Source organism: Thalassophryne amazonica, chromosome 15 (assembly GCF_902500255.1).
Source record: "Thalassophryne amazonica chromosome 15, fThaAma1.1, whole genome shotgun sequence".
In the NCBI taxonomy this organism is placed as follows: domain Eukaryota; kingdom Metazoa; phylum Chordata; class Actinopteri; order Batrachoidiformes; family Batrachoididae; genus Thalassophryne; species Thalassophryne amazonica.
The window spans coordinates 74,895,785-74,909,859 of record NC_047117.1 but is presented as its reverse complement, the minus strand read 5'-3'; the positions used below and the strand labels follow the sequence as shown (position 1 = coordinate 74,909,859).

At 40.0% G+C, this 14,075-nt stretch overlaps 1 protein-coding gene across 11 annotated transcripts in view; it reads left to right on the top strand.

Annotated features, from left to right (window-relative positions):
- LOC117525661 (teneurin-3) overlaps positions 1–7,159 on the top strand; it is a 564,186-nt gene extending 557,027 nt beyond the window's left edge. For all 11 annotated transcript variants that reach the window (XM_034187585.1, XM_034187583.1, XM_034187580.1 and 8 more), the window contains one exon: positions 4,826–7,159. In XM_034187585.1, the coding sequence (XP_034043476.1) occupies positions 4,826–5,581 (756 nt within the window). In that variant the 3' untranslated portion in view covers positions 5,582–7,159. The remainder of the gene's footprint in view (positions 1–4,825) is intronic.
- The last annotated feature ends 6,916 nt before the right edge of the window (positions 7,160–14,075 follow it).

The window sequence follows — 14,075 nt, the reverse complement described above, 5'->3', positions numbered from 1 at the left end:
CAGAAACCTGGTTACAGCAGGATGAATATGTTAGTTTAAATGAGTCAACACCCCCGAGTCACACTAACTGCCAGAACGCTTGTAACACGGGCCGAGGGGGAGGATTAGCAGCAATCTTCCATTCCAGCTTATTAATTAATCAAAAACCCAGACAGAGCTTTAATTCATTTGAAAGCTTGACTCTTAGTCTTGTCCATCCAAATTGGAAGTCCCAAAAACCAGTTTTATTTGTTATTATCTATCGTCCACCTGGTCGTTACTGTGAGTTTCTCTGTGAATTTTCAGACCTTTTGTCTGACTTAGTGCTTAGCTCAGATAAGATAATTATAATGGGCGATTTTAACATCCACACAGATGCTGAGAATGACAGCCTCAACACTGCATTTAATCTATTATTAGACTCAATTGGCTTTGCTCAAAATGTAAATGAGTCCACCCACCACTTTAATCATATCTTAGATCTTGTTCTGACTTATGGTATGGAAATTGAAGACTTAACAGTATTCCCTGAAAACTCCCTTCTGTCTGATCATTTCTTAATAACATTTACATTTACTCTGATGGACTACCCAGCAGTGGGGAATAAGTTTCATTACGCTAGAAGTCTTTCAGAAAGCGCTGTAACTAGGTTTAAGGATATGATTCCTTCTTTATGTTCTCTAATGCCATATACCAACACAGTGCAGAGTAGCTATCTAAACTCTGTAAGTGAGATAGAGTATCTCGTCAATAGTTTTACATCCTCATTGAAGACAACTTTGGATGCTGTAGCTCCTCTGAAAAAGAGAGCTTTAAATCAGAAGTGCCTGACTCCGCGGTATAACTCACAAACTCGCAGCTTATGGGAAATGGCGTCTCACTAATTTAGAAGATCTTCATGTAGCCTGGAAAAAGAGTCTGTTGCTCTATAAAAAAGCCCTCCGTAAAGCTAGGACATCTTACTACTCATCACTAATTGACGAAAATAAGAACAACCCCAGGTTTCTTTTCAGCACTGTAGCCAGGCTGACAAAGAGTCAGAGCTCTATTGAGCCGAGTATTCCTTTAACTTTAACAAGTAATGACTTCATGACTTTCTTTGCTAATAAAATTCTAACTATTAGAGAAAAAATTACTCATAACCATCCCGAAGACATATCGTTATCTTTGGCTGCTTTCAGTGATGCCGGTATTTGGTTAGACTCTTTCTGTCCGATTGTTCTGTCTGAGTTATTTTCATTAGTTACTTCCTCTAAACCATCAACATGTCTATTAGACCCCATTCCTACCAGGCTGCTCAAGGAAGCCCTACCATTAATTAATGCTTCGATCTTAAATATGATCAATCTATCTTTATTAGTTGGCTATGTACCACAGGCTTTTAAGGTGGCAGTAATTAAACCATTACTTAAAAAGCCATCACTTGACCCAGCTATCTTAGCTAATTATAGGCCAATCTCCAACCTTCCTTTTCTCTCAAAAGTTCTTGAAAGGGTAGTTGTAAAACAGGTAACTGATCATCTACAGAGGAATGGTCTATTTGAAGAGTTTCAGTCAGGTTTTAGAATTCATCATAGTACAGAAACAGCATTAGTGAAGGTTACAAATGACCTTCTTATGGCCTCAGACAGTGGACTCATCTCTGTGCTTGTTCTCCCTCAGCCCCAACCAGTCCCAGCAGAAGACTGCCCCTCCCTGAGCCTGGTTCTGCTGGAGGTTTCTTCCTGTTAAAAGGGAGTTTTTCCTTCCCACTGTAGCCAAGTGCTTGCTCACAGGGGGTCGTTTTGACCGTTGGGGTTTTACATAATTATTGTATGGCCTTGCCTTACAATATAAAGCGCCTTGGGGCAACTGTTTGTTGTGATTTGGCGCTATATAAATAAATAAAAAAAAAATTGATTGATTGTTCTGTTAGACCTCAGTGCTGCTTTTGATACTGTTGACCATAAAATTTTATTACAGAGATTAGAGCATGCCATAGGTATTAAAGGCACTGCGCTGCGGTGGTTTGAATCATATTTATCTAATAGATTACAATTTGTTCATGTAAATGGGGAATCTTCTTCACAGACTAAGGTTAATTATGGAGTTCCACAAGGTTCTGTGCTAGGACCAATTTTATTCACTTTATACATGCTTCCCTTAGGCAGTATTATTAGACAGCATTGCTTAAATTTTCATTGTTACGCAGATGATACCCAGCTTTATCTATCCATGAAGCCAGAGGACACACACCAATTAGCTAAACTGCAGGATTGTCTTACAGACATAAAGACATGGATGACCTCTAATTTCCTGCTTTTAAACTCAGATAAAACTGAAGTTATTGTACTTGGCCCCACAAATCTTAGAAACATGACCTCTAACCAGATCCTTACTCTGGATGGCATTACCCTGACCTCTAGTAATACTGTGAGAAATTTTGGAGTCATTTTTGATCAGGATATGTCATTCAGTGCGCATATTAAACAAATATGTAGGACTGCTTTTTTGCATTTGCGCAATATCTCTAAAATTAGAAAGGTCTTGTCTCAGAGTGATGCTGAAAAACTAATTCATGCATTTATTTCCTCTAGGCCGGACTATTGTAATTCATTATTATCAGGTTGTCCTAAAAGTTCCCTGAAAAGCCTTCAGTTAATTCAAAATGCTGCAGCTAGAGTACTGACAGGGACTAGAAGGAGAGAGCATATCTCACCCATATTGGCCTTTCTTCATTGGCTTCCTGTTAATTCTAGAATAGAATTTAAAATTCTTCTTCTTACTCATAAGGTTTTGAATAATCAGGTCCCATCTTATCTTAGGGACCTCATAGTACCATATCACCCCAATAGAGCGCTTCGCTCTCAGACTGCAGGCTTACTTGTAGTTCCTAGGGTTTGTAAGAGTAGAATGGGAGGCAGAGCCTTCAGCTTTCAGGCTCCTCTCCTGTTGAACCAGCTCCCAATTCAGATCAGGGAGACAGACACCCTCTCTACTTTTAAGATTAGGCTTAAAACTTTCCTTTTTACTAAAGCTTATAGTTAGGGCTGGATCAGGTGACCCTGAACCATCCCTTAGTTATGCTGCTATAGACTTAGACTGCTGGGGGGTTCCCATGATGCACTGAGTGTTTCTTTCTCTTTTTGCTCTGTATGCACCACTCTGCATTTAATCATTAGTGATTGATCTCTGCTCCCCTCCACAGCATGTCTTTTTCCTGGTTCTCTCCCTCAGCCCCATCCAGTCCCAGCAGAAGACTGCCCCTCCCTGAGCCTGGTTCTGCTGGAGGTTTCTTCCTGTTAAAAGGGAGTTTTTCCTTCCCACTGTTGCCAAGTGCTTGCTCACAGGGGGTCGTTTTGACCGTTGGGGTTTTTCCGTAATTATTGTATGGCTTTGCCTTACAATATAAAGCGCCTTGGGGCAACTGTTTGTTGTGATTTGGCGCTATATAAATAAAATTGATTTGATTTGATTTGATACAGTGAAATCAAAACTACAGATTTAAAATCTACATGTGAAAATATCTTGTTTGTCTTAATGCATTTACAGAAAATCATCACTTTGACAGCCAGTTTTCTTGGATAGATGAACATTTTCAAGTCAATGGATATGTCTGACTTCATTGACATCAACTGTTAAAAAATACAAGCAGTCTGGTGCTGTACAGTGAAACTCTCTCAACCGTTTCTCAAAAACTAAGCAACTGAGCAGACTAGTGAGGGAAGCCACCAAGACCTATTTGCTTCTGTGCCTCTGATTGAAGAAACTGTGCACATTTTGGAGTGGAACGCTTAAGAATAAAGGAAACATCACATCTAGGCTGGAGTCTCCTTTTCTGGCAAACTGTAGCTGAAATTTCACCCCTTGTTTTAAGAAAATCCTTCTCCATCCCACTCCACCATGAAGCTGGGTAACTGGTGATGCAACAGAAAAGTTGCACCATGCAGTTTCCCCAATTATAGCCCCAGACACCCGTAACTCCTTCAGATTTATCAGTAGATGTCCTGATGTTGTTATTCAATAAATTTGGACATTTTATTAAATAGTCTGCTTACATAAAATTGGTTCTTTTGCTTTAATTTCTGAACATATTTTAAATTATTTGCTTAAAATTCAGGGGTGCCAATAATTCTGACCAGGACTGTGCAGGTCAAATGCTGCAACTAATCTATGGTCTGCAGCAAAGGTGTTAGAGTCTGTTATTAATGGGAAGTCACAAGTCATTATGAAGTGCTCACCATGTATTGTTGAGTTTACACACAATAGACGACTAGTAAATTTTTGCTCAGACTTTCCCAATAATGTTGAGAAGTTGGCATGCTGACAGTTCAACCAGTGCAGCCTCCCACATTAGGGAGTTCTCCTCCAAACATGTCATGAGCAGGAAAGGTAACTGTGGTGGCCTCACAAATCCCTCCAAAGACATTTTCTGGGGATTAAAGTTCGGACTGCTTACACTGGTCACAAAATATTCCCTGGAAATGTATTATTGGAGCTCTGGGATGATGACAGCCAACACACATCTGATACCACTGTCACTCACTTAGCAACCTTCTGCCAGATCCCAAACCACAGGCTTAAATGCAGGTTTGATTCAGGAGCGGAATCAAGAACCAGCTCCAAATTTCTTAATCCATCTGAAATTCGACGCTCCAGATCTGATCAGTTCCTCTCAAAGCTACTGTGTTTTCCTGACAGGAACCCATGTATCATGACATCAGACGTGATGCCAAACTCTGCATCTAGCAACAAGGAAAATCTGTGCAGCTTCAGGACTTGATAATAGCATCAGTATCAACAAAACCTTATCAATTCTCACCCATAATGGCAGCACAGAAAATGTAACTTGTCTTTTCTCTCTCAGTCTATCTCAGGTGTGCAGCAGGAGGTGACTCGCCAGTCTCAAGCCTTCATGTCGTTTGAGCGCATGCCGGAAATTCAGCTCAGCCGGCGCCATTCAGATCATGCCAAGCCTTGGTTGTGGTTCGCCACTGTCAAATCGCTCATTGGGAAGGGTGTGATGCTCGCAGTGATCCAAGGCCGCGTGGTGACCAATGCTCTCAACATCGCCAACGAGGACTGCATCAAAGTCGCAGCAGTCTTAAACAACGCCTTTTACCTAGAAGACCTACATTTCACTGTTGAGGGAAGAGACACACACTACTTCATCAAGACCAGCCTGCCGGAGAATGACCTCAGTGCACTTCGGCTCACCTCAGGCCGTAAATCACTGGAAAATGGCGTTAATATCACAGTGTCCCAGTCTACAACGGTGATGAATGGGCGAACACGGCGCTTTGCAGATGTGGAACTACAATATGGCGCTCTGGCTCTCCATGTGCGCTATGGGACAACACTGGACGAAGAAAAGGCACGCATCCTGGAGCAGGCAAGACAGAGGGCGCTGTCAAGCGCCTGGGCCCGGGAACAGCAGCGAGTACGAGATGGGGAGGAAGGAGTTCGGCTGTGGACGGAGGGAGAGAAAAGGCAGCTGTTGAGTAGCGGGAAGGTTTTGGGTTATGACGGCTATTACGTCTTGTCCATAGAGCAGTACCCTGAGCTAGCCGACAGCGCTAACAACATTCAGTTCCTACGGCAGAGCGAGATAGGGAAGAGGTAACACGGCATTGTCACTTTTCTACCACCAGTGACTGTCAGAGACTTTGAAAAGACTAACAGATTCTCTTCTAACAAAACACAAAATGGATGTCAGGCTGAACTGTCTCGAGGCTAAAAACCGCCACTGAAAAGCCCCAATGTCTGCCTTTTTATCCCGAAGTCAGATTAACAGACTGATGTGCGACAGACACTAAACAGTCCACGGCTGTAACGATCGACATGAGCTGACAGAAAATGTTCAGGTTTTGACTAATGCCTTTTTGTTATTTCTTTACTTCTGTCCTTCTCCTGCTTTTTTTGAACTACCTGCACGCTTGACCCTCCCTCTCTCTGGTAGGCGGGGCTTACCTGAGTGCTATATGATGTGAGCTGTAAGTGTGGCAACAGGGGGAAGTATGTTAAAAATACTAACTGAGCAGTTCAACAGCCATCACAAGCATTTAGGCAGTTCTAAATTGTCCGAGCAGTCAACAAAAGAAAAACCTTCTCCGGATCCTCAACAGGTCTGAACGTGACCCGTCCCTGGACATGTCTGCTGGATCTTCTATTTTCTGTGGCTAAAGACACTGAATGGAACTGTCACGGACTCTAAGAGAGACGGGCACAAAAAAAAAAAAACAGACTATTTGTACAACGGAAAATTTAAGATTGATTTTCTGTTGGGTTTTTGTTTTGTTGTTTTATATATGAACTTGCATTTGCTTCAGACAAAAAGGGGATATAAAAATGAAGAAAAGTGTTTACATACTACTACATATACCACTATAACTACTACTACTACAACACCACCACCTCCACCAACGGACCATGACCTTAACTACACAAAACCCAAAACATCTGAGTTGTGTTTGGTTTTTATTGCTTTCTGGCACTGCAATCTGATCAAATCCTGCAGACATTAATGGTAGAAATGGTCCAACTGTAAAGCAGCAGGGAGACTGTGCAGACTGTGTATGTACTCTTTATGGACCCAGTGGGCTCTCTGATTCTGTAGAACACTGGTGCCGTGTAAGCCCCGGAGTCGCTTCACTTCTGCAAAATGGACATAATGCATAGAACGTGTGCTTTTACTGGTCAAAGGTAGTAGTTTTGCTTGCAATAGAAACACGCTGTCATGGCTTTTGGGCGGGGGGTGGGGGGGTGCAGCAGGGTCGTTGTGAGTAGTAACTAATTGTTGCTTCTCTATTTTGTTTTCTTCTTTAAAAAGGGACAATGCATCACCTTCAGTGACTTTAATAAGTAACAGTAATAGATCAAACATTGATGTGGATGTTTTCTCCTTGATTGTGGGATTCTGTACTCTGTCAGAGGAGTTTTTTGTGTGTATGTGTGTTTACAAGGGAAGCAAACTTTTAATCATTTAAAACGAAAAAAAGAGAAATGTACAAAAAGCGTAACATATGCTACCAATCAGTTTTTTGTTCCAGAGACAATTAAGAAAAGCTGACTGATTTTACTTGTTTCTTTTATTTTGAAGGTTGAAAAATTCCACTTATCAGTACATCAATATTATTCTCAGAGAAAGTAATTTATGTACAGTGTTTCTACGCTAAAGAATAAAATCCCTGAAACTATTCTCGTATTTTGTTTTGTTTCTTCCTGGGGTGGGGGTGCGGGGGGGTCCCTGAAGGACATGGAAGTTGCTCACACCAATGAGTGTTGCTTTTGCATTAAAAAAAAAGTGACTCATATCTATTTTTGAGGTTGTTTTGTATAACACAGACTGAAAGTAAGAATGAATATCATGTTTGAGCACAGAGAAACTGGACAGAGCTGATATTTGCCATTTGGTATGCTTATGTATTTTGGGTCGAAGATGAACACTGTGAAATCAAAGTTGATAGGACTAATATTTTTGGAGAAATTATCAAAATTAGCTAACAACACTGAACAATGGACATTGTGCTACAATGCACCATCAGTGTTATTGTGGTTCATGTTAGTTTAAGAGTGTTGTTGGTGTTATTGATTTATTGTGTTTTTGTAGTTCAGTGGTTTAGTCAGTTTACTTAACTGTCAGGTTGCTGTTACCATGAGTAGGTTAAGTGTCATGTTGCTGTTACCATGAGTGAAAAGTCCCACCGACTAGTCAAGGATGAATAATGAGCCACATAGCAAGTTTTTTTGGTATGAGTCCAGTTTTTCAACAATCGTGGGAGAGTAGTGGCTCTGAGAGGCTCTTGGAGGCAGAATATTCAGCTAACAAGGCTCATCTCTGACCATGGCGCGAATTTGAAGAAGTTAAATATTTAGCAACAACAGCGTGGGGCAGTTTGTGTACGAGGTACAAACAAGGATTTTAGAGGCATGGTTGTGGTGAGGACGAGGCTGTTAAAAGCCCATTTTCCAAGCACCTATGAGGACAGGACAGGCTATTTTGGCTCTGCCCTCTCATTTTGTCGTGACAATCCCACTGCTTTGTGCGCCTTACGCTGGATATAAAATAATTATTTTTGTAGGGGATTAATCATTTTCTGTCAGAGCTTAGTAGTTGAAAACACCTCTAATTGCTTCTGGAATCACAGAGGACTGTTTCATCTGGACCCTTTTTTTTTCCTCTCTCTCATGGGCTGAGGTGGAGAATGTATTTGGAACAGTGTAAAAGGTAAGTATTTGTAATGTTTATATTGTAATAGCTTGGTAAAACAGTTGCATGTCCATTCCTTCTTTATAAGCAGCTGTAAAAGTATGTTTATGTTAGATTTAACATCTTGTTATAATGGATCAAATAAGCTCTGCTATGTGTGCACACTGACACAATGACTGGCACTCAAGATGAGCATTGACACAGAATGCGAGCCCACAAAAGAGCGATTTTGGAGACAATAACGGAGGAACACAAAAGTTGGATCACCGGTGAGCCGTGGAAGAAATAAAGTCAGTGAGAAGCACATTTAACAACTCTGGAACACAGGTGAACTGCAGCCTGTGAGCACATGGATGCACACACAGGCTGGACTGTGCAGGAGTGTATTTTTTTGGACTGTGTTTAAAAAATATGACATCTTGAATGGATGCTGTGAATTGAAAACCCACCCTTTAAAGGGACCAAGTGTGGGAGGGCTGGAGGTTTGAACCAAACCCATGCCTAAACGTGCACCAACGTCACATTGCATGGCGCTATGGACAATATGTAAATTTAAGTAATTTTAGTAAATTTAATGTAAGTACATAACATAATTGTAAATACATAAAAAAAAAATACATGGATGACACAAGACAGTGCAAAGACGTATTTCCATTGTGGTCCATTTAAAAATCAAATGGCAAAATAGAATAATAAAATAATAACAATGATAATATTAATAGTGTATAATATATGATGATAACAACAACCTAAACAATTCATTAACATGTTAAGACAGTAAATTAACATAAAAAATATGTAATTAACAGGAAATAAAAGGGGTGACTTCTAAAAACTTCTGGTCTAAGGTTCTAAAAACATTCTGGACTTATACACCATTCCAACTCATTATAGAAACTGAATTTGCATAATTTATTACCACCCTTGAAAAATGTCAGCTACCTACTTTATGAACACTACCCAATCTAGAGCCCGTGGATTCCCATGAGTAACGCGCTGGTATACAATAAACTAGAAGCACTCAGAGAGTGCAAACCTCCGCCAAGGCTATGGGGTCACTGACTCCATAACATCTACATGCCGTGGAATCATTGAACCTAAAAAAGTCTAACAATGATGTTTGCTCAGTAGTAAAAAGTTTCATCTGCTGTGACTGGATAGCATGTATCCTTAGCATTTGGCATCACAGTTTATTGCAACTTGCACCTTTCCCAGAAGCTACTGTCATCTGAGCACTGATATTGATATTGCATGTTATAGACAAAAACAAATAAGAGACAAAATTCAATTTCTTATTCAGCTAAACTGCAAATATATGAATTTTTTAACATTTATGAAACACTTCTCTAAACAAGGCCATAGGGTCACTGACCCTAAAGAGATTCCCTCCTTGGCACAGTGATCTATTTCTTTTTGTCTCTTTCTCTAAAATTGTATATAATATTCATTAGATTATTAATATATGGGTGATTCTTTAACTACAGGCACTATTGGCCTTGTAAATGTAATTTCCACCACACCATTGCCTTACAATATAAAGCGCCTTGGGGCAACTGTTTGTTGTGATTTGGCGCTATATACATGTGCTCTGATGTCACTGTTTATCTCCATAGAAACTACCCAAACAATCTTTCATACAAACTGTTTAAAGGGACATTAGTGTTGTGGTGGAAATTACGGCAATAGTGTGGGACAACTACATTTTGTTTAAAAAAATCACAACAGTTGTATGACATTGAATACCCCAATTATGTTTTGATTATTTTACTGATATTTTATTGAGATATTTTAAAACATTAGAAAAAATGTTTATCATTCATTTTTATCATTGAAGATCAAAAGTCTGGGTGTGGGACAAGCACAAAACGGCAATATTTGCATATAATGATGCTGAAAAAAGGTGAAAAAGTCATCACAGACTACAAAACAAATTTCTTAACACACTTTCATTGTAAAGATAACTATAAAAGTGTGAAATTTCCCCTTTTTGCTGTTTTTCATACAATATGATCAAAGGACATAATAAGTGCCCGTAGTCTAAGAATCACCCATATAAACAAAAATAAATGTAAGAAATATTACAATTTGATAACCTCCTTGGCAGAGGTAAAAACAAATGCACCCGAACGTGATGACAGCTGCAACTGCTTAATGCTAACTTTTAACATTGAAAACGCCATAGACATGCTAACGCGTTAGCATCGGGATCCGGATCGTGATCCGGATCACCACTAAAATTTAATCACTTGTTCCTCTTGTCATTTCCAACCACTCCACAAAATTTAATCAAAATCCGTTCAAAACTTTTTGAGTTATCCTGCTGACAAACAGACAAACAAACAAACAAATGCGACCGAAAACATAACCTCCTTGGCGGAGGTAACGAGGTTTTCAATGTTAAATTTAAATGGTCACAAAATCTGTAATCTGGATCAGATCTGGATCAAACTTTATCAGTTGATGAAGGATACCATCCTACATAACACTTTCAAATATTTGATCTTTTTTGACAGTTGTGAATTTTTGAAAATTCGTTCAATGATAAAGATAGGGATTTTTCCAATTTTCCAAGATTTTTCCTGACTTTGAATCAGTTCTTGCCTATCAGGATATGAATCTTCAGTAAAAAATTTTATAACGATACATGAAAAACTGTGGGCTGCAGTCTATTCACAAACAAATAAACAGTGGCAAAAACGCAACCTCCTCCAACTTCATTGGCAGAGGTAATAAGGCTATAACATAAAATGTGGAAAAAGTGAAGCACCGTGAATACTTTCTGGATGCACTGGAAGTCCAACAAACAAGTGAAGACTCAACAGGTTGATTACAAGAATGCATCTATGTGGATCAAGGGGTCTTGACGACTTGAAATTATGCGTTTGACTTTCAGGAAAGCCAATGAATTTTCAAATCCAATTAATAGTACTAAGATGTTGGCAGTCAAATAAAGAGAAGATACAAAACCCAAAGACAAGAATCTGTAGCATGTCTATGTTAGCTCAAGACTAAGCTCATAGTGATTCAAGACTACTCTGGGTTTTGATATTATGGGTTTGATTCTCAGGCATTGTGCAGAATCTTGAAGTCTTGAAGTGAAGAGTCAAAAGCCTGAATACAAGTATGTATCAGCATGTTTACATAGCTCATAGTGATTAAAGACTACTCAAGGTTTTGATATTTTGGGTTTGATGCTCACGCCTTTTTTTTTTAAACAGCGCATTGTGTTCTGCGTCCTTATTATTGGAATTTTAAATTCCAATAAACAAAGAGAAGATACAAATGCATGAAGAAAAGAATGGATTAGTAAGTCTAAGTGCCTCAGGGTGTTTGATGATACTCAAGGTTTTGATGGTATGGGTTTGATTCTCAGGCATTACATTGAATTATGAAGCCCAATAAACAAAATGAAGATGTAAAAGCCTGAAGACAACAATGTGTCAGAGATTCTATGTGGCTCAAGGTTTTGATGTTATGGGTTTGATTCTCAGGTGTTCCACTGAATTTTGAAGCCCAATAAACAAAATGAAACTACAAAAGTCTAAAGAAAAGAATGGAAGAGTATTTTAAGACGGCTGTTTAATATGGCTGAAGGGGTTGGCGCCTGAGACGTGATCTCATGGTTTATTCTACAGTTCAGTGTAACTATGCCAATATATCTCCAATGTATCCGAGCAGACTGCCTACAGAAATGAGCAGCAAATCAATCTGACAGCAGAAAAGGCTGCTGGGTGCATTTACTTCTGCTGTATGTAGACGTGTGGACAGATGGATGATTGTGTGATTATGTGTGTATGGCCAATAAGACTGTGTTCAGTGCATGTGCATTATGAAGCTGAATGATTGTGATAAAGAGAAATGTGTGCATTTGGCCTGTTTCTTTGCAAGGCAGCCAATGGGAACGAAAATGAAATATCTGTGACCATGGGCCCATAATGCTGCGATGAATATCTCTGAAACAAAATATCGAACAACAACTTCTTTAATGAATATTTGAACAAATGGAACTCAGGGAAAAAACAAGTCTGGCATTTACCATAATTCATCAAAATGTACTGCAGCATGGAATACGACAAGGGAGAGAGGAAATGACCTTCAAAGGTCATGCATTGTAATCAGAGTGCAACTTCAGGTTTGGGTTTCACATAAAGCAGTGGCAGGCAGCCAGCTGAAGGTGATTGCCCCTTGTACATGCTAGAAAAATGTGTTCTTAATCTTGAGTGTTCATTTTTAAAACAAATCAGCTTCTATACTTGCAGGAATTTTGTGTTTTCTAGGTTCTTAGTTGCATGATAAGGATTTCCAAGTGGAGTTGCAGCTTCTTTGGATCAAATGACTCGGCTGATGTGGTTCAATCGATTCCATTCTCATGGGAAGATACTGGCGACTCCTGCAGAAGTGCAGGGTCTATAGAAGAGCCAAGTTTGTGAACACTAACCGTAAAATCTCCCTTGAAACATTTTGACCTAGTTGGATTCAATTATTCTTACAGTCTGCCGTCTGTTCAGCATTCGAGTGTTTTTATACGACTAGACGCTGAGGTCAAAATGTTTCAAGGGAGATTTTACATAACCTAGGTGGAGGACTTCCAAAGAATGGATACAACAAATGAACCAAAAAGTGTGGGAGTTATCTTGTGACAAGACCTTGAAAGCTGCTGGCAGGCCCATTGAAACAATAAGGCAAGCAAACCAATCAATTAACTCGGGCCCCAAGCTGGTCTGGGGCCCCCAGGCAACAACTGGTTCTGAATTTTATGCAACGACAAACTGTGAGAGTCTCTCTTTAAATTCTATTACAGTTAATGCAGGAAAGTGCAATGACACGGTTATTGCGATCCCCCTCAAGGGGGGCCCTCCCAGTAGTTGCTGAAAGTAGCCAGCCAGTCAGGTTTGTGATTCCTGCAGCCGGCAAAATATAAAATTTCAGCAAAAAAACAAAAGAGGAAGAAAAACCAAGACAGTAGTAAGTGATCATTTACACCAGATAAATCAGGCCTACACATCTTGTACCAGTGCAGGTAAGCTAGCAGCAAATTATAATGTTTATGCTAACTACCTGCCTAGCAGTCGATGCGAGTAAGAAATCAGAACAATTAGTGCAAGTTTTTTTCGATGGGCTGATATGGTTACAAACTGTAATATGCTATAATATGTATATATCACGGATATGAACGAGCAAAGCTTTTTTGCATCTCACCATGTCATTTAGGTCCTTCAGACTTTTTTTTCAGTAAATGTTTCTGGGAAGCATTAGCATGGCCAAAAACCTATAGATTCTGGGGGGTTTCACCTCCTAGAACCCCTATCTACAGCCATCTTAACCCCCTGCCACTTTAAGCATTTTTTTTAATGTAGATGTAAATTCATATTCAAACTTTTCAGCTAGTTCACAGTACCCAGACAGCAAATAGATCCGGGCCGGATGTAGCCCAACATCTGGTACCAATCCTGAAAACAGATCTGGTCCAGACAGTTTTTGCACCCTGGCCCAGATCCGGCGCGGCTCCACTTTACAGTTCTGGAACAGATCCAGACCAGGTCTGAACTGGATCTGCAAAAGACCAACCGTTTACAGACCATATCTGGCACGGATCTGGGGCAGATGTGGACCGCATCACAGCACCGTGTACAGAGTACAGAGTTTACAACCGCTAATGGATAGTTTCTACCGAGTGGAGATAAAATTGCTTATCGTTATGCCGCTTGTTCCTGCCACGGTGCTGTGATGTGGACCACATCTGTCCCAGATCCGTGCCAGATATGGTCTGTAAACGGTTGGTGTTTTGCAGATCCAGTTCAGATCTGGTCCGGATCTGTTCCAGAACTGTAAAGTGGAGCAGTGCCGGATCTGGGCCAGGGTGCAAACACTGTCTGGACCGGATCTGTTTTCAGGATTGGTACCAGAT